Raw genomic sequence first — 19,358 nt, 5'->3', positions numbered from 1 at the left:
GCTGGGATTACAGGCTTGTGCCACCACACCCGGCCAATTTTGTGTTTTTAGTAGAGATGGGGTTTCTCCATGTTGGTCAGGCTGGTCTCGAACTCCCGACCTCATGTGATCCACCCGCCTTGGCCTCCCAAAGTGCTGGGATTACAGGTGTGAGCCACCGCGCTGGGCTGGTGGGGGTTTTTTGAGACAGGTTCTTGGTCTGTCGCCCAAGCTAGAGTGAGTACAGCAGTGTGATCATGGTTCACTGCAGTCTAGACTGCCTGGGCTCAGTTGATCCTCCCACCTCAGCCTCCTGAGTAGCTGGGACCACAGGTGTGTACCACTATGCCCAGCTACTTTTTTTATTTGTAGAGATGAGGTCTCACCATGTTGCCCAGGCTGGTCTTGAACTCCTGGGCTCAAGCCATCCTGTCTTGCCCTCCTAAAGTGCTGGGATTACAGGCATGAGTCACCGTGCCCACCCTGAATTAAGAATGTTGTTAGGAAATAAGAGGTCCCAGGGCTGGGGCAAAAACCACTCAGGAGTTGCAGATTTGTCTGTCTGCCAGGAGACAGTACTCCTTAGTCCAGCTGGTCTACGGGTCTGTTCAGCCTGCGGCGGAGTGCCTGAGATGGGAGTGCTTGGCTCTGCCTGTATGTAGAGCCGCCGGGCCAGCCCGCCATGCAGTTGGAAGACTTTGCAGCTGACGCTTTTGGCAGCTGAAGGGCTCCACAGAGGCTGGGCTGGGCCAGACTGGGTGTCGGGGCTGGTCTCAGTTGCAGGATATTTTGAGGGTGCAGACAGTAAGATGGTCTTACCGCCTGGGCTCTTTCCTACCCTTTGGGAGGGCCAAGCTAGAGCTATTTGCTACCAAACACCTTTTCCCTATTAACTAAGCATACCACCCAGCTGGGCAGGAACAGGCTGAGGGCCTGACAAGCAGGGAGCCAGGCTCCTGCCAACAACCAAAGATTCCCCAGGATGGAAAGAGCCCATGGGAGGTGACCGAGGCCACAGCCAGCCCCTCCCTGTTCAGCATTGAAGAATCACACGCATTACAGAGCTCTGGAGCAGCCTGCAGTGGAAAGTTGGAGCCGAGGTGTGTGGCAGGCAGATGAGGGAGCAGAGAACTGCTGAACAGAGTGAAACTCAGAGGACGTGGTGGAGCATGGCTGCGACCCTGCAGCTCCTGGCTTGCCTGGTGGTAGCCATTTGCCTCCTCTCTGGTGTGACTACAACCCAGCACCATGCAGGTACTGGGGCTTCAGGGTGGGTGGAGAGGAGCCAAGGAAGGCTGCTGGCTGACAGCAGTTAACAGCTGGCTCTATTTGAGGCTAGTCGGGCATAGAAGTATGGGCATGGTGGGTACCAGGCTGATGTGTGCTGTGGTGGGTGACAATGTGGGCCGCCCCCCCCAGAACTGGAAAGATACAGGTGACAACTAGGGAGATAGCCCTAGGTGCTCTTAATGCTGGCCCTGGGCTCATTCCCACTGATGCCCAAAGCAGGGTCTCTTGACCTGTCTCGGCTTGGAACAAACATTACAAGGGTGAGGCAATACCCCAAGGTGTGGGCCGGAGGGAGCTGCCACAGACATCCTCCCCTGCCCTGTGGTCCCTGCCTCACATCCTCCCCTGCCCTGTCCTCCCTGCCCTGTCCTCCTCCTCCCTCCCTTACTGCTGAGAAGGAGCAGGGAGAGTAGGCTCTTCCCAAAGAGGTCCTTGTCCTTGGGAGAGTCACTGGCACTGTTTTAGGTGACTCTGTCCTCAGATGATTATAGGGAGAGGAGGAGGGTGGGGAAGGGTCTTGTGACCCGTTGGCCTGGAGCTTTTTACCAAGGGCATTGTGCAATTTAGAGGAGGAGTCCTGGGCATTTGCCAACATGGTAACTACGCTTGGAATGATGCTTTTGAGATCAGAAGACCTATGCCTGGGAGAGTCAATGTCAATGTGCATGTGTGTGCATGAGAGGGAGGGGAAACGGGGGCATGGGATGGCATTCCTGCCCTTTTGTAGAATGATGAAGCACTCGGGACCTCTACCACGCAGCAGAGGGACACTTCTGGGAGGCTGGGGTGTTCACAGTGTAGCATGGCAGGGGCCTGACTCCTCTCTGCTGCCCCAGGGCAGCCCATGGACAGCACCAGCGTGGGAGGTGGCCTGCAGAAGCCAGAGGCCCCGGAAGTGATGTTTGAGGTCTTTCCTCCCAGCCTGGGACGTGAGGGTGGGCATGTCCAGAGGTCCCTAAGCTCAGGGTTGGGAAGGGGGATGTCTCAGGGTGGACCTGCTAGGGGTTGGCGGGGACAAGCCAGCATGGGTCCTGCTGCCTGCTTCTGCCCCCTCCCCCAGCCCACTCTTGCTCCCCGCCCTGCTCCCGAAGCCACAGCCCACCCCTTACATGCCTCCCCTTGCAGCTGCTCTGGGCTGGGCTGGAGCTGGATGTCATGGGGCAGCTGCACATCCAGGATGAGGAACTAGCGTCCACACACCCAGGCCGCCGACTCAGGCTCCTCCTGCAGCACCACGTGCCCAGTGACTTGGAGGGCGCTGAGCAGCGGCTGCAGCAGCTCCAGGACCTGCGGAAGGGGCCTCCTCTTAGCACTTGGGACTTTGAACATCTGCTCCTCACAGGCCTGTCCTGCGTCTACCGGCTCCACGCAGCTAGTGAGGCTGAGGAACGGGGCCGCTGGGCCCAGGTCTTCACTCGCCTGGCACAGGAAACACTCTGGGACCTATGCAAGGGTTTCTGCCCCCAAGACCAGCCCCCTTCCCTAGGGTCCTGGGCCTCCATCCTTGACCCCTTCCCCTGACTCTCCCCTTTTGCTCTTTCACCTGCTATTAACCCCTCCCATCTCCTCCTCAATCCCCCAGGCAGACCCATCTTGGGCAGGGGCTTCTGTCTGGCATCTGGTTTTTTCCACTGTGTTCAGATCTCTGGGCTTGGCTTGCACCCTGGACACCCCCTCTCTGCTTAGCCTGACCCAATCGATCTTGTTTCCTGGATCTTGAGAGGCTAAGAACCCAGGCTGTGGGTCACAAGGAGTGGCCACAGAGCTAAGGGCACGACTTGCAGGCAGTGTGTGTGTGTGCTGAGATCAGGGGTCAGGGTTGAGAAGTGTGTTCAAGAGATGCTGAAAGGGAAGCTGCCCCAAGTAAGGCCAGGTCAGACCTTCCAACTCCTACCCTGGCAGTCTGTGATAGGTCCTGTGGAATTCACAGGAATCCTCTAGGTGCAGAGCACCCCCTTTTAGGCACAACCAAGGATCTGGGGTCCCTGAGCCTCCAAGTTCCCATCTGGGTTGGGAGAATAGACTTTTTGAGTTCTGTCTGTTGGAGGGCTGGAGGGAAACGGGGAGGGAGGAACATTTTCTCTTTTGGGGTAGGGAGGCCATATCTCAACAAGCGTCGGGTGAACACCTCAGATGGGGGAGTAAGGCTGGCAGACCAAGCAGAGACAAGCGGAGGTGGGCTGGGCCAGGTGTGGCCCTGATTCTGTGTTGCTCTTCTCATAAAATGTTCTGTTTCGGCCTCCCGGAGCCTGTGTCATTCTATGTCGGAATAAGCGGTCTAACTCCTGCTCTGGGCAAATCACTCTCCCCATCCTGGGAAGGCAAGAGTCAGGGCAACCAGGTGTCAACTCCTCATCCCATTCCCATGCCCTGCTGGAACAAGGAATACACTGTTTCCTTGAATCTCATGCCCCCAGTGGGGTAATGGGGTGCTGTTCCTTGTCACAGAAAGGCATCAGCCGGGGGCTAAGGCTGAGGTCGTAGGTCAATGATGAGTCAGAGGGCTGGACCAGGTAGGGATATGAAAGGGAGGCCCCCAACGGACTAGGCGAATGTAGTTCCACCAGATTCCCACCTCCTCACCCTCCCAGGGTCTGAGGGGACCCTGCTCTCCAACCTCCAACCCCTTCCCCGGGCCTGCGGGCCCGCAGTAGTCAGTGCCTATCCCGCCTGCCCCCAGCGAATGCGTCGCAGTCAAGACAGCGCAGGGGCCTGGGTTGCCGGGCGCTGCCCGCTTTCCGCTTTATTGGCAGAGTCCAGGCGCGCCCGGCGGCCGTGGCGCTCGCGCGACGCGTTCGGGCCGCGGGCCCGGCCCGGCATGCACGCCTCTGGCCCGGGGCTCACAGCAGTTCCGGGGCCCCGAGGCCTGGCGGGTCCGCGGGGGCGAGGTCGGGGTACACCAAAAAGCCGGAGAAGGTGATGTACTTGCCGTGGTTGCTGTAGGCGCCGTAGCCGTCGTGGTCGTGGCTGAGCAGCCAGACGGCGTCGCCGCGCCGCAGGGCCAGCATCACGCTCTGGCTCTGCATCTCGCGGCGCCGCGACGCGCCGTCGTCGTAAATCATGGCCTGCACCTCGTCGCGGTTCTTCATCAGCTTCACCGACAGCGTCTTACGCGGCAGCTTGCCCAACGTGAAGGAGAAGTAGTAGGCGCCGGGCAGGCGGCAGCGGAACACGCCGGCCGCCGCGTCGAAGTCGCCGCCAATGTTGACGAGCTCGGTGTCGAAGGCTAGCGGCCGGTGCTGCGGCCCGGACCCGGCGTCCGAGCCCACCAGGCTGCGCGTGCGCGCCGCCGAGAATGCCGAGCGCAGCTCGGGGGGCGCGGGCGGCCCGCGCGCAGGCGCGTCGGCGTCGGCGTCGGCGTAGACCAGGTAGCCGCTGAAGGTGGCGCCCGGCGCGCCCAGCGCGTACTGCGGGGCGCCATGCAGCCGCAGCCAAACTGTGTCGCCGTAGTCGAGCTGCAGCATGGCGCTCTGGCTGGCGGCGCGCCGTGCGCTGGGCCGCCTCTGCTCGTCGAAGGCCAGCGCCTCCACCTCGTCGCGGTTCCGCACCAGCATCACCGACAGGCTCTTGTGCGGGGCCTTGCCAGCCGTGAAGGAGAAGAAGTAGGCGCCGGGCACGCGGCAGCGGAATTGGCCCGTGGCCGCGTCGAAGTCTCCCCCGATGTTCACGTACACCTTGTCGAAGGTCACCGCCATCTCCGACGCGCCCTCCAGGGGAGTGGTGCGTGCCGCCGAGAAGGCCGAGCGCAGCTCTGAGGAGCCCGGGCCGGGGGCCGGGCCCAGGGCCCAGCAGGCCGCTGGGCCCAGCAGGCCTAGCAGAAGCGGCAGCATGGAGCCTGGGAGGGAGACGGAGGGGCGGGAGAGGAGGGTTGGCAGGGCGGCCTCCGAACTTTCGGCTCTCCACCTCTCCACCGGGAGACAAGGGTTCTCTTCCCAGCCCTGCCCTATACCCACAAGTAGGTTTCAATTTTCCTACATCCTTGCACTAGCTCAGTGCTCCTCAAACTCTAGCGCGCCTCACTGTCACCTGGAGGGCGTGTTCAAACATACATAGTTGGGCCCCATCCCCAGAGTTCATTCAGTAGGTTCTGGGATGGGCCTGAGAATTTGCATATCTTTGTTTGTTTTGAGATGGAGTCTTGCTCTTGTCACCCAGGCTGGAGTGTAATGGCCCAGTCTCGGCTCACTGCAACCTCTGCCTCTCCGGTTCAAGCGATTCTCGTGCCTCAGCCTCCCAAGTAGCGAGAATTTGCATTTTTTTTTTTTTTTTTTTTTTTGTGGAGACGGAGTCTCACTCTGTGAACCAGGCTGGAGTGCAGTGGCATGATCTCGTCTCACTGCAAACTCCACCTCCCGGGTTCAAGCAGTTCTCCTGACTCAGCCACCCCCGTAGCTGGGACTACAGTCGTGCACCACCATGCCCGGCTAACTTCTTTTGTATTTTGGGTAGAAAACGGGGTTTCACCGTGTTGCCCAGGCTAGTCTCGAACTCCTGAGCTCAGGCAGTCCGCCCACCTGGGCCTCCCAAAGTGTCGGGATTACAGGCGTGAGCCACCATGCCTGGCTAGGAATTTGTATTTCTAATACGTTTCTGGATGCTGCTGATGCTGCTGATCCAAGGACCACACGCTGAGAACCACTGGATTAAGCTAGGAGTCTCCAAACCTCTGTGTGTGTGTGTGTGCATACCCACACACTGAAACCTCCCCCGGCTTTTTTTTTTTTTTTGAGACAGAGTCTCACCCTGTCACCAAGGCTGGAGTGCAATTGCCTGATCTCAGCTCACTGCAACCTCTGCCTCCCGGGTTCAAGCAATTTTCCTGCCTTAGCCTCCTGAGTAGCTAAGATTACAGATACTCACCATCACGCCCAGCTAATTTTTTGTATCTTTAGTAGAGATGGGGTTTCACCACGTTGGCCAGGCTGGTCTTGAGCTGACCTCAAGTGATCCACCTGCCTCAGCCTCCCAAAGTGCTGGGATTACAGGCGTGAGCCATCATGCCAGGCCTTGAAACCACCCCTCCCCTACCCCCCCTTTTTTTTGCTGAGACAGAGTCCGGCTCTGTTGCCAGGCTGGAGTGCAGTGGCTCGATCTCGGCTCACTGCAACCTCCGCCTCACAGGTTCAAGCAATTCTCCTGGCTCAGCCTCCCAAGTAACTGGGACTACAGGCATGCACCACCACGCCCAGCTAATTTTTGTATTTTTAGTAGAGACAGGGTTTCACCATGGCCAGGATGATCTCAATCTCTTGACCTTGTGATCTGCCCGCCTCGGCCTCCCAAAGTGTTGGGATTACAGGTGTGAGCCACTGCACCCGGCTGAAACCCCTTTCTTAAGTGAAAGCTTGCACACAGACCAGCAGAAACACTCTGGTTGAAGAAGCCTACAGCCCTGTCTGCTTGGCTCGCCCCTACACCTCCTGTTTGACACCCAGGGGCCCTGGTAACCCGGGGGATTCAGGGGGGTCTCTGAGTTCCCCTCAGCTCCAGTTGGCTGCATTTTCCTGTGGTTATTTTATGGTCCTTGGTCTGCTACTCACGCAGGCACTGGCTTTCTGTGTCAATGCTCTGCATGACCATTACTGTTTAAGACCCCTCTGAGCAGGAAAGGAAATCGCTGCTCCCTGACCCCTTTCCTGGCCTCACCAGGGGCCCTTCCTGCACAGAGGAGGCGAGAACAGTTGGGCTTTGAGGTAGCTTGCTCCCCAGTGAAATCAGAGTAAAAGAGAAGGTGACTCCTTTCTCTTTGCTTGGAGGCTGGTTACTCAGGGGAAGGAGTGGCGAGCCAGGGGCTACCGGGGATGGACAGGGAGAGCAACAATTCCAGCAGGGCTTTGGCAAGGCTGTGAAGTCAGCAGCTTTGTTCCTTGGGAGTGATGGATTGGAGAGGACAGCCAGCCAGATCTGGGTTCGGGTCCTGGCTCTACCACTCACACTGTGAAACCCTGGGCAGGTACCCTAACTTCTCTGGGCGTGGCTTCCTCCATGTAAATGGGGAAGAAACCTCACACACAGGCTTGCTGTGGGGGTGCTCTGAGATAGGTGTGAACATGGTTTGTCAATGGCAGTGCTGAGAGGTGCAGATGCTTCTGTTGGTTGCCCTGACAAAAGTGATCTGGTCCAGTTCTTGATGTAAGGGTTTAGGGACTCAGTCACTCCTGCCCCTGAGAGCTTGGTGAAGGCACTGCTTGACTCAAAGGAGTCACTGTCTGATGTAGGGATTCCATCCTGCTTCCTAGTAGGGCATGCACTTTGGGGCTTGAATACCCAAAGGCCCTGATGTGGAAACAGGAAAGAAATGAGCTGGAGACAGCCTGGGATGTGGGCTGCTTTAGAAAATACCCTGTAAGTATGTGTAGCTCTGTGTCAGGGCCCTGCTGAGAGGGGTTGCCACATGTAGATGTGCAGAACATCCTAGCTAGAATCTAGCTCACACTCCACATGTTAAGAGCAGCACCTGGGATAAAGTATGCCACCTTCTCATTCTCATAATAAAGACCCCAAGTTGCTAACCCAACTGAATGCTGTCTGCTTCCAGAGGAGGTGCCTTTTCTAATTCTCACAAAGGTGTCCTATGGGTTAGTGATACCCTTGGTTAGGACAGGGAGGAGGGAAGGGGCCATCCACGGTGGTGAAGACGGCACCTCACAAGTGTCCAGTACATTCCCTTTTACAAATTTCTTTTAATTTGTAACACATGATCTCTGCAAACCTGCAAGACAGGTGGGCCCTCTCCCATTTTATAGGTGAGAAAGCTGAGGCCCAACAAGGGAAAGCATTTTGGCCCAAGGTCACCCATGGAGCACTGAGATTTTTTGACTCAAATTCCATATGACTTCCTCTCTGTCACTCTTCCCTCCGAGACACAGGTATGTCCACCCAATTTGTCCTCTGCCTCAGTTTACCTTTTTGCAAAACTAGGAGAGATCAGGGGAATGAGTCTTGGGATCCAGGGTGAGGCAGACAGAAAGAAAGCAAAACCAAACAAAAGCAAGCAAACACATTCTCTAGTGCTTTGTCTTCTGGGAGCATGGGGAACAGCTCAGCTTTTCCTGACACCGCTGCTTTCCTAGTGGGTCATGCCCCAGAAGAAGCTGCCCAGCAACCTCCCGACAAAGGTTGGTGCACCCCACCAGTGCCAAGGGTCTTCCTGTGTGCCCAGTACCCAGCCTCCATTTCACCCACACTGTCCAATTCCCAGATCCCTGGGTCCTCATCCTTCCCTGAACCCCCTTCCCTGAGCAGGTCAGAGGTGTGGGAGGGTGTGTCAGGTGGGTGTCATAGCTCCAGGGAAGGAAATGGCTGTTCTGGCTCTGTCCAGGTGGGGCTCAAAATAGTCATCTTCAAAGAGAAAAACTGGAACACAGAACTGGGCAGACCCAGAGCCCCGGAGCCAAGTCGGGAGGTGCAGGCTGAGGGGATTGCAGAGCTCCCCCTTGCCTCACCACTCACCAGTTAACCCCTCCCTCAAGCCCTGCCAGAGCCCCCTCCCCAACCTACCTTGGAAGCCCCTCATCCTTCCAAGAAGTCCCACTTTCACAGAAGCCAATTAATCCTTATTTTTAAAAAACAAAAACCAGAAAGGGGTATCCCAATCCCTCTCCCCCGAGACCTTCCCTCCATCCATCCATCGCTTCGGAATGAAAGCCCTTGTGCCTGTTTCACGAAAAGGCTCCCAGGTCCTCCTTTCAAGAAAAAAGGACCCAATTTCCCTGCGCCTCCCCAGCCCCCGTTTCCAGTAAAGGGGAAACCTCGGCTCCCCGCCTTTCCTGAGCTGCCCTCACCTGGCTGGGGGCGGCGGTCGGGTCGGGTTCGGTCTGAGCCCGCGATCCGGCTGCGGGCTGCGGGCTACGGGCTGCGGGCTGCGGGCGCCGGGCTGCGCACTGACCGCCCGCGCTGCGGCGGGGGCGGCGGGGGCTCCGGCTGCTTCTCCCGGCTCTGAGGCGGCAGCGGACAGGGTGCTGGGGCCCCGGGCCGGGCGTGGGGAGGCGTGAGGGAAAGAGAAGGTCAGCCAGAGAGGGAGCCGAGCGAGCGGAGAGGCGGGAGGAGAGGCGGGGGAGAGGAGGGGAGTAGGGGGAGAGGGAGGGGCGAGCTGCGGGGCCTAGGGGCTCCGCACGGAGCCTGCGCCGAGCACTGGACCCTTCCTCATCTGACCTCCTTAGAGCTTCGTCCTCTGGGTCTAGACAGCAGGCATCATTAATCTGGGTAGTTGGGGAAACTGAGGCCAGAGGCAGCGGCTAACGCAGGGTGGCCCAGAGCGTTCTACAGTCCAGCTTCCTTCCTGGTGTGGGGTGAGAGGGCTAGAGCTGGACTCAGAGACTGGACTAGCCTTTGGGCTGTAAGGACAGTGGAAGGTGAGATTTTGGCTGGGACAGATGTCCAAGCTGAGTGGCCTTGGGGGAGGGGTCTGAAGGAAGAGAAGGATAAATGGGTCAATGTTGCCAGTAAAGGAAGAGCTGAAAATAACCTAGTTTTTCCTCCTCACCTCCAAATCGGAAAATGCCCACCATCCGTTAGGAAAGAGGGAGAAGGCAGTCTGCATCCCCCTGGGAGAGGGGCAGTAAGGAGAAGAGTCCTTGGGGTAGAATGGAATTTTCTGCTGGAAAGGTTGCTCCTGCAAGAAGGAACAGGGTTGAGAAGGGCAATAGGTGGGCAAGAAAGGCCTCTGGAGAGGGAAACTGACACCCTGCCTCGCTGGGGCCAGGCTAGCAGGAGTCCAGCAGGGCACCCGGGCTGGGAACAGCGGTCTTCCCACGGTAACACTCAACAGAGGCACTAGTGCTGGCCTCTACTCTGGACTTCGAGCCCATGGGGTGGGGGGCTCAGACTCCCTTTCTCTAGGCTGCTGTTCTCTCCCATGATGGCTGTAGAGGTGATGACACTGCCTGGCACTCAGTAGATGTTGACTGAGTGGATGACTTTCGAAGCGCTCTACTCTTAGCAGCCAAGAGCTGGTGCCCTCTGCCTGGCCCTGGTGGACTCTGGAGCCATAGGCTCTAATCCTGCCTCTGCCGCAGGTCTGCTCTGTGGTCCCTGAGAGGCCTGAACCCCTGCGGACCCCTCGTCCTCTGGAGCTTTCCTTTTGGAGCTCTCAAAGTTACCCAACCCCAGTTAATTTATTTGTCTCTAGGAAGATGTTGGTAGAGGTGATTGGCTCTGCTTCAAGGGTGCTAGGTGAATGATGGAATGAATTAACAAATATGTGCCTGAATAGAAAGGAATGAATGGAGATGTTTCAAGCTGAATAATGAGGGTATTTGTTGACAGAGGGCGAAGCACCCGTCTAGCCCTTGTCAGATCACAACTGTCTCCTTCACCAGCTTGAAAAGCTTTGGCCACAGGACTGTGAGGAGGACAAGAGGCAGGGTAAGGGTGGGATGAGCAACACAGGGATGTCGAAGGAGAGCTGGGGGATGTCGAAGGAGAGCTGGGGGAGGCCAAAAGCCAACCTGTGGTCCTTCTTAGGGCCATGGGCCCCTTCTGGACCAGAAGAGTGGGGCTGTTCTCCTGAGGGTGTGATTCCAATGGTGGGAGGGGAGGAGAGGGGAGAAGGTATGTTATAGGATAATATAATCCCAGTTGAGGTTCGATTCAGGCTGGGATTTGACACTCCCTGGATTCACAAGAGTTCTCACCAGATAAGTCAGGGTTGAGATAGAGATAGGTGGCTGGGGCAGATGACATCAGGATTTGCATCAGGGGACTGGGATAGGGAGGAATCCACTGGGAAAGGGATATAGAGAAAGATGATGCCATGAGCTGGTAGGTGTAAGGCAGATAGTTGGGCTCCAGAATGGGAATTAAGAAGAGGTGGCAGCAGGATCCAGAGAAAAGCCCTAGGCTGGTTATAGTTTCTGCTCCCTCCTCTCTTGTTTTGCAGCCACAATTTTATTTATTTTTGAGACAAGGTCTTTCTTGATGTGTCACCTGGGCTGGAGTGCAGTGGTATGATCTTGGCTCACTGAAGCTTTGACCTCACGGGCTCAAGTGATTCTCCCACCTCAGCCTCCCAGGTAGCTGGGACTACAGGTGCAGGCCACCATGCCTGGCTAACTTTTTTTTTTTTGAGACGGAGTCTCGCTCTGTCGCCCAGGCTGGAGTGCAGTGGCCGGATCTCAGCTCACTGCAAGCTCCATCTCCCGGGTTTACGCCATTCTCCTGCCTCAGCCTCCTGAGTAGCTGGGACTACAGGCGCCCGCCACCGCGCCCGGCTAGTTTTTTTTTTGTATTTTTTAGTAGAGACGGGGTTTCACCATGTAAGCCAGGATGGTCTCGATCTCCTGACCTCGTGATCCGCCCGTCTCGGCCTCCCAAAGTGCTGGGATTACAGGCGTGAGCCACCGCGCCTGGCCTACCTGGCTAATTTTTTAAAAATTTTTTTGTAGAGACGAGGTCTCACTCCATTGCCCAGGCTGGTCTTAAACAACAATTATTTTATTTATTTTTAAATTGAGATTGGTATGGCTGGGCATGGTGGCTCACGCCTGTAATATTAGCACTTTGGGAGGCCAAGGTGGGAAGATTGCTTGAGCTCAGAAGTTTGAGACCAGCTTGGGCAACAGAGTGAGACCCCATCTCTTTCTCTTTTTTTTTTCGAGACAGACTCTCGCTCTGTTGCCCAGGCTGGAGTGCAATGCTGCGATCTCAGCTCACTGCAACCTCTGCCTCCCGGGTTCAAGCAATTCTCCTGCCTCAGCCTCCTGAGTAGCTGGGATTACAGGGGTATGCCACCACGCCCGGCTAATATTTTGTAGTTTTAGTAGACATGGAGTTTCACTATGTTGGTCAGGCTAGTCTTGAACTCCTGACCTCATGATCTGCCTGCCTTGGCCTCCCAAAGTGCTGGGATTATAGGTGTGAGCCACTGTGCCCAGCTGACCCCATCACTTTAAAAAAATAATAAAGTTAAAAAAATTAATATTCAAATATATATAAATTGAGATGGGCTCTTTTTTTTTTTTTTTTCCTTGAGATGGAGTTTCACTCTTGTTGCCCAAGCTAGAGTGCAATGGAGCGATCTTGGCTCACCGCAACCCCCACTCCCGGGTTCAAGTGATTTTCCTGCCTCAGCTTCATGAGTAGCTGGGATTACAGGCATGTGCCACCACACCCGGCTAATTTTGTATTTTTAGTAGAGAAGGGAGTCTCTCTATGTTGGTCAGGCTGTTCTCAAACTCCCGACCTTAGGTGATCTGCCCGCCTCGGCCTCTCAAAATGCTGGGATTTCAGGCCTGAGCCACCGTGCCCGGCTGAGATAGGTTCTTACTCTGTCACCCAGGCTGGAGTGCAGTGGCACGATCTTGGCTCACTGCAGCCTGGGCCCAAGTGATCCTCCCCCCTCAGCCTGCTGCCACGGGGCAGCTAATAGACAACAATAATTTTTTTTTTTTTTTTTTTTTTTTTTGAGATGGAGTCTTGCTCTGTCACCGGGGCTGGAGTGCAGTGGCCGGATCTCAACTCACTGCAAGCTCCGCCTCCCGGGTTTACGCCATTCTCCTGCCTCAGCCTCCCGAGTAGCTGGGACTACAGGCGCCCGCCACCTCGCCCGGCTAGTTTTTTGTATTTTTTTTTAGTAGAGACGGGGTTTCACCGTGTTATCCAGGATGGTCTCGATCTCCTGACCTCGTGATCCGCCCGTCTCGGCCTCCCAAAGTGCTGGGATTACAGACTTGAGCCACCGCGCCCGGCCGACAACAATAATTTTTATATATTTTTATTTTTATTTTTTGAGACGGAATTTCGCTTGTCACCCAGGCTGGAGTGCAATGGTGCGATCTCGGCTCACTGCGACCTCCGCCTCCTGGGTTCAAGCAATTCTCCTGCCTCAGCTTCCTGAGTAGCTGAGATTACAGGCGTGAGCCACCACATTTTTGTATTTTTAGTAGAGACGGGTTGGCCAGGCTGGTCTTGAACTCCTGACTTCAAGTAATCCACCTGCCTCAGCCTCCCAAAATGCTGGGATTACAGGCGTGAGCCACCGCACCCGGCCGACAACAATAATTTTTTTTTTTTTTTTTTTTTTTTTTTTTTGAGACGGAGTCTCGCTCTGTCGCCCGGGCTGGAGTGCAGTGGCCAGATCTCAGCTCACTGCAAGCTCTGCCTCCCGGTTTATGCCATTCTCCTGCCTCAGCCTCCCGAGTAGCTGGGACTACAGGCGCCCGCCACCTCACCCGGCTAGTTTTTTGTATTTTTTAGTAGAGACGGGGTTTCACCATGTTGGCCAGGATGGTCTACGATCTCCTGACCTCGTGATCTGCCTGCCTCGGCCTCCCAAAGTGCTGGGATTACAGGTGTGAGCCACCGCGCCCGGCCGGAAGAGGCTCTTTCTAAATAATGGTGAGGATTTTGACAGGGTGAGTTGGAGTGGAGATGGAGGAGTGAGGGGGTGGAATCCAGTCAAAGATAAGAATGTGAGCCAAGGTGAGGAGGTGGCATAGGTGGAGCTTAGGGAAGGAAATGTACCAGGCTTGGTTGTGGAGAAGGGTTTGTGATGGGAAGTTATGGCAGGTAAGGAGTGTGGGGCTTAACTGCTGAGCTAACAAGCTTTTACCTTACAGTAGAGGAGAAGAAGGTGTGCTCAAAGCCGTATTTTAAGAAGATTACTCTGCAGATTGAAAGGCAGGAGAAAGAAGAAGAGGGGAGAGGCAGGCAGATGGGTGAGAAAATACTGAAAGTGTCCAGATGAAAGTAAACTATCCGGGGCAATGAAAAGGGAAGAGACAGATGGGAGAGGGACTGAGAAGAGAGATTCAGAGACTGACAGAGGGAGCACACAGCTCACAATTTAATTAGCTTCCTGCTTTGCCAGTGGATTACAGGGAATTAGCAAAGCTCACAGTCCAGGGACCTTGCTGGGAGTTGAGGGGAAGTTAATGAGAAAGACAACAACATGCCCCAGGGAGAAATGAAAGAGGAGGAATGTTAGCCAAGCGGAGATGCCAGCAGGAGAAACATACGTCTGGGCGCTGAGTCCTTGCCTTTCTCGGGGATTTCAGCCCTCCAGGGGAGCTGACTTTAGGGCTCCTGGTCACGCTCCTGGCCCCACTGCTCTTGGTTCCAATTCCTCTGAGCACTTGGTAAGTGACCCCGGAGAGGGGAAGCTGGGAGTGCTTGCGAAGACCAAGTTCCCAACTCTCCCCTGGCCTTTTTCCCAACAGGGCTCTAAGATCCCAACACTGGCCTTCCTAGAAGGCAGAACTGAATCCCCTGGGCCCCTTCTGCAGCTGGACCAGGAGGTGACCTGCTCATGACCTGATGTGGCAAATTGCATTTTCAAACGTGACTGTGTCATCTCCTATCCCACGTGCTCTTCTTACAGTGTGACCTTGCCAGTCCTCATGCAAAGGAGGAGTTACGTTAGGTCATTGAAAGGTGATGCCACTGCTGCTTGGATCTCTCTCTTGAAACCCTCATCCCTGGAGCCTAGCCATCAGGCTGTGAGGAAGCCTAGGTCACATGGAAAGGCCACATGTAAATATTGTGGCCAACAGCCCTAGTCAGGACCAGCTACATCATTTGCAGAGTCCAGTGCAAAATGAAATTGTGGAGGGGCCGGGCGTGGTGGCTCATGCCTTTAATCCCAGCACTTTGGGAGGTTGAGGCAGGCAGATCACTTGAGGCCAGGAGTTTGAGACCAGCCTGGCCAACATGGCGAAACCCCGTCTCTAAAGTAAATACAAAAAGTGGTCGGGCATGGTGGCTCACGCCTGTAATCCCAGCACTTTGGGAGGCCAAGGTGGGCGGATCACCTAAGGTCAGGAGTTCGAGACCAGCCCAACCGTCTCTACTAAAAATACAAAAATTAGCCAGGCGTGGTAGTGCGTGCCTGTAATCCCAGCTACTCGGGAGGCTGAGGCAGGAGAATCGCTTAAACCCGGGAGGCGGAGGTTGCAGTGAGCCGAGATCACACCACTGCACTCCAGCCTGGGCAACAGAGCAAGACTCCCAACTCAAAAAAAAAAAAAATTAGCCGGGTGTGATGGCATGCACCTGTGGTCCCAGCTACTCGGGAGGCTGGGGCATGAGGATTGCTTGAATCTGGGAGGCAGAGGTTGCAGCAAGCTGACATCGTGCCACTGCTCTCCAGCCTAGGTGACAGGGTGAGACCCTGTCTCAAAAAAAAAAAAAAAAATAGAAAAAAGAAAATGTGGAGCCTACTGTTCTAAGAATTTAGAGCTGTAAACCAAGCACAGGGCTCTTCCAAGTGTGGCACCTTGCTCAGCCATACAAGCTGTGGGGCCACGAAGCTGGCCTGGCCCCAGCTGAGGTACCAACATCACTGCCAGTGACGTGGATGTGAGGAAGCCTTCAAGAGGACACCAGGCATGGCCTCTATCTGACTGCAACTGTGTGAGTGGCCCTGAATGAAAACTGCCTAGCTGAACCTAGTGCTCCACCAGACCCGCAAGGAATAAAGATGATTGTTGCTGGGTTTGTTGTTGTTATTTGTTTTGAGACGGAATCTCACTGTGTCACCCAGGCTGGAGTGCAGTGGCACAATCTCAGCTCACTGCAACCTCTGCCTCCCGGGTTCAAGCGATTCTCTTGCCTCAGCCTCCCAAGTAGCTGGGATTACAGGTGCCCGCCACCATGCCCGGCTAACTTTTTTTGTATTTTTAGTAGAGACGCGGTTTCACCATATTGGCCAGGCTGGTCTTAAACTCCTGACTTCAAGTGATCCACCAGCCTCGGCCTCCCAAAGTGCTGGGATTACAGGTGTGAGCCACCACCCCCAGCCGATTGTTGCTGTTTTCAACCAGTAAGTTTTGGGTTACTGTAGCAACAGAGAGTTGGAACACTGGGGTAACCAGACCTGATCAAAACTGGCTGAAGATGCAGGACAGCCACCAAGTTTCTCCCCATACCTAGGCTCATTCCCTGAACTGTTGTTGCAGGTTCTCCTTGACCCATGTTAGCAGAAGACATAGGAGGCACAAATAACTCCAGACTGTCAGGAGACCCAAATCCTATGTCTGGCTATAGAATGCTGCACATTGACACCAAGATCTGTACATCTTTGGGGGCAAAAGTCAGCTTTTCAATTGGAGAGGGTGGAGAAAAACCCACTCTTCCATGAGCTGAAACAGTGGTAGCATTGGCCCTGGCAGGAGACAGTGTTTGGGTCTCCAGAGCCTGCAAGAAGGGAGAAAAGGAAGGCTGTGTCCTGCCAAGGTGAGTTGAGAGAGAGAAGCCCTGTGGCTCCTGAGGCTTTTTTTCTTTTCTTTTCGTTTCTTTTTTTTTTTTTTGGGGACAGAGTCTTGCTCTGTCGCCCAGGCTGGAGTGCAGTGACGCGATCTCGGCTCACTGCAACCTCTGCCTCCCGGGTTCAAGCAATTCTCCTGCCTTAGCCTCCCGAGTAGCTGGGATTACAGGTGCCCGCCACCTTGCCCGGCTAATTTTTGTATTTTTTTAGTAAAGGTGGGGTTTCACCAGCTTGGCCAGACTGGTCTCAAACTACTGACCTCTTGATCCACCTGTCTTGGCCTCCCAAAGTGTCCACCCACCTCGGCCTCCCAAAGTGCTGGGATTACAGGCAAGAGCCACCTTGTCCAGCCAGCTTTTTTTTTCTTTTCTTTTTTTTTTGAGACAGGGTCTCACTTTGTTGCCCAGGCCTGCCTTGAACACCCAGGCTCACACAGTCCTCCTGCCTCAGCCTCCCAAGGAGCTAGGATTATAGGTGCATGCCATTATGTCTGGTCACATTCTGATTCTGACTGGTGAGGGGTTATGTTGAATTGCTTTGTCTGTGTTCACCCCGGTGTAGAGCCAGCTAGAGTGTAGGTCAGATGAGTCCCGAGTGACTGGCGAGACAGCTTGAATGTAAACATCATCTACAACCCAGTTGAGTAACTGCTGGAGGAGGAGGGAAGGGGGCAGGGAGAGGCATATAGCAATTGATCATTGTTGCCTCAGTTTTTAAAAGAGTAGGCAGAAACACAAACCAGAAAGTGCAAGAGGATCACTTGAGCCAGTAGGTGGAGGCTGCAGTGAGCCAAGATGGCACTCCTGCACTCCATTCCTTGTGGGCGGGTGTAAATTAGGAAGAGAAACTAATTCTAAGTGGAGGGATGCAGCTAGGCTTCATCAGAGAGGTAACACCTAAACGAAGCAGTGAAGGCTGCACTGGACTTTGACAGGTAACAATAGACTGAAGAGCATTCTGGAAGAGAGGAGCAGGGAGCAGGAGGTAACACTCTTAGGCAATTCAGAATCATGGTGAATAGTAGTGGCTGGCATCAGACTGCCTCGGTTTGAATCCCAGCTTCTTCATTATTTGTGTGACCTCAGTTTCCCCACCTATGAAATGGGGATAATAAAAGTATGCCTCATTGCTGCAAGGATTAAAGACATTTAACACAGAGTCTAGTATACTGTGAGCACTCAGTATGTGTTGGCTGTTACTACTGTTTGGTGTGTTTGAAAATTGAATAATAATATTGGTGTGGCTGCAGTATGGAATATGGAGATATTGACGGGAGACAGGTCCAGAAAAATGTGGTTGAATCCAATCATGAAGGACTTTTTATTTATTTTTATTTTTTGAGACAGAGTTTCACCTTGTTGCCCAGGCTGGAGTGCAGTGGTGCGATCTCAGCTCACTGCCACCTCTGCCTCCTGGGTTCAAGCGATTCTCCTGCCTCAGCCTGCTGAGTAGCTGGGATTACAAGCATGTGCCACCATGCCCAGCTAATTTTGTATTTTTAGTAGAGACGGAGTTTCTCCATGTTGATCAGGCTGGTCTTGAACTCCCCACCTCAGGTGATCCGCCCGCCTTGGCCTCCCAAAGTGCTGGGATTATAGGCGTGAGCCACCGCACCCGGCTTCATGAAGGATTTCAAATGCCAGGCTATGCCATCCAGACTTTATTCTGGAAGCCAGTGGATGCCGATGCCAATCCTGTCAGACCAAACTTATTTCATAAGTATTGTGGGCTGGGCGTGGTGGTTCATGTCTGTCATCCCAACACATTGGGAACCCTAGGGTGGGAGGATTACTTGAGGCCAGGAGTTCAAGACCAGCCTTGGCAACATGGTGAGAACCCCGTCTCCACACAAAAAAAGAAAACAAAATTAGCTGGGCTTAGTCTCACACACCCATAGTTCCAGCTACTCAGAAGGCTGAAGTGGGAGGATGGCTTGAGCCCAGGAGGTTGAAGCTGCAGTGAGCCGTGATAGCACCACTGCACTCCAGTCTGGGTGACAGACCAAGACTCTCTCTCTCAAAAAAAAAAAAAAAAAAAAAAAAAAAAGGAAAAAAAAGAAAATTATAATAATGTGCCATTATTATTATTTTTACCTCTCAAATTGTCAAAGATCAATGAGGTTTATAATACATTCCACTGGTGAGATGCACGGAAACAGACATTCATACATTTTTAGTAGGAGGGTAAAATGACACAACTGGGCAGTATCTACCAAGTGAAAAAATGTGCGTGCCCTTTAAGTCAGTGATTTTACTTCTTGAAGAGATGTTTTTCAGATACATGCCCACATGTTGGGAATTACATGTTACTCATTTTAGCATGGCTAGTAATAGCAAACAGTTTATAATAGCAATGCCATGTTATTTATTGCAGCATTGTTTGTAATAGCAAAATACTGGAAGTAATCTACATGTCCAGCAAAAGGACCAATAAATTATGATACATATATACAGTAGAATACGATGCATCCCTACAAAAGAATGAGGAATCATTTTGTATCCTGATACGAAATAATCGCTAAGAGATGCTGTTAAGTGAAATAAAAAACAAGGCGCACAATATACCACCATTTATGTGAAAAAAGAAAAAGCATGCACTTGCTTATGTGTGCTTGGAATGAACGCCTGAGGGGATCGATTAGAAACCATTAACAGCAGTTGCCTCGCAGAAGGGGAATGGCTATGAGAAAAATAAGGGAGACATTTTTCACTGTTTCACCCCTTTGTACCTAAAATAACAAGAGGTGGGGAGAGCCACTATCTTTTTAAGCAGCTGCTCCATTCCTACCGGGTTCTATTCAACCTGAGATCAGCTGCAAGCCCTCAGCCTTTTTCTCAGGCACCTCTGGCAAACCAAACTTCCTATATCCTATGCTTATGCAGCTGAC

At 53.9% G+C, this 19,358-nt stretch overlaps 2 protein-coding genes across 5 annotated transcripts; one reads left to right on the top strand and one right to left on the bottom strand.

Annotated features, from left to right (window-relative positions):
* The first annotated feature begins 349 nt into the window (after positions 1-349).
* On the top strand, positions 350-3,508 carry FAM180B (family with sequence similarity 180 member B). 4 transcript variants are annotated; one of them, XM_033205741.1, is made up of 3 exons: positions 350-1,233; positions 2,106-2,176; positions 2,395-3,508. In XM_033205741.1, exons 1-3 carry the CDS (start codon positions 1,095-1,097, stop codon positions 2,788-2,790), a joined length of 606 nt encoding a protein of 201 aa, XP_033061632.1. In that variant the 5' UTR covers positions 350-1,094; the 3' UTR covers positions 2,791-3,508. The 4 variants fall into 4 exon arrangements, with proteins under 4 accessions (XP_033061632.1, XP_033061633.1, XP_033061635.1 ...); XM_033205743.1 differs by having other exon boundaries at positions 1,199-1,233; positions 2,106-2,204; XM_033205742.1 differs by lacking the exon at positions 2,106-2,176.
* A 473-nt stretch (positions 3,509-3,981) lies between these two features.
* Positions 3,982-9,927, bottom strand: C1QTNF4 (C1q and TNF related 4). The gene is made up of 2 exons (XM_033205740.1): positions 9,054-9,927; positions 3,982-5,104 (listed from the first exon to the last, which is right to left on the bottom strand). Exon 2 carries the CDS (start codon positions 5,097-5,099, stop codon positions 4,110-4,112), a length of 990 nt encoding a protein of 329 aa, XP_033061631.1. The 5' UTR covers positions 5,100-5,104; positions 9,054-9,927; the 3' UTR covers positions 3,982-4,109.
* Between the last annotated feature and the right edge of the window lie 9,431 nt (positions 9,928-19,358).

Source organism: Trachypithecus francoisi, unplaced genomic scaffold, assembly GCF_009764315.1.
Source record: "Trachypithecus francoisi isolate TF-2019V2 unplaced genomic scaffold, Tfra_2.0 Lachesis_group8, whole genome shotgun sequence".
NCBI classification, from domain to species: Eukaryota; Metazoa; Chordata; class Mammalia; order Primates; family Cercopithecidae; genus Trachypithecus; species Trachypithecus francoisi.
The sequence above is the reverse complement of the archived record's forward strand: the minus strand, read 5'-3'. Positions and strand labels throughout refer to the sequence as shown.

What these genes read in the sequence shown, in the direction of transcription:
- C1QTNF4 (XM_033205740.1), bottom strand. Translation starts at nt 5,099, where the DNA reads ATGCTGCCGCTTCTGCTAGGCCTGCTGGGCCCAGCGGCCTGCTGGGCC.
- FAM180B (XM_033205741.1), top strand. Translation starts at nt 1,095, where the DNA reads ATGAGGGAGCAGAGAACTGCTGAACAGAGTGAAACTCAGAGGACGTGG. An exon ending in TACAACCCAGCACCATGCAG is followed by an intron (nt 1,234 to 2,105) that starts GTACTGGGGCTT and finishes CTGCTGCCCCAG; the next exon opens with GGCAGCCCATGGACAGCACC. An exon ending in CCCCGGAAGTGATGTTTGAG is followed by an intron (nt 2,177 to 2,394) that starts GTCTTTCCTCCC and finishes CTCCCCTTGCAG; the next exon opens with CTGCTCTGGGCTGGGCTGGA.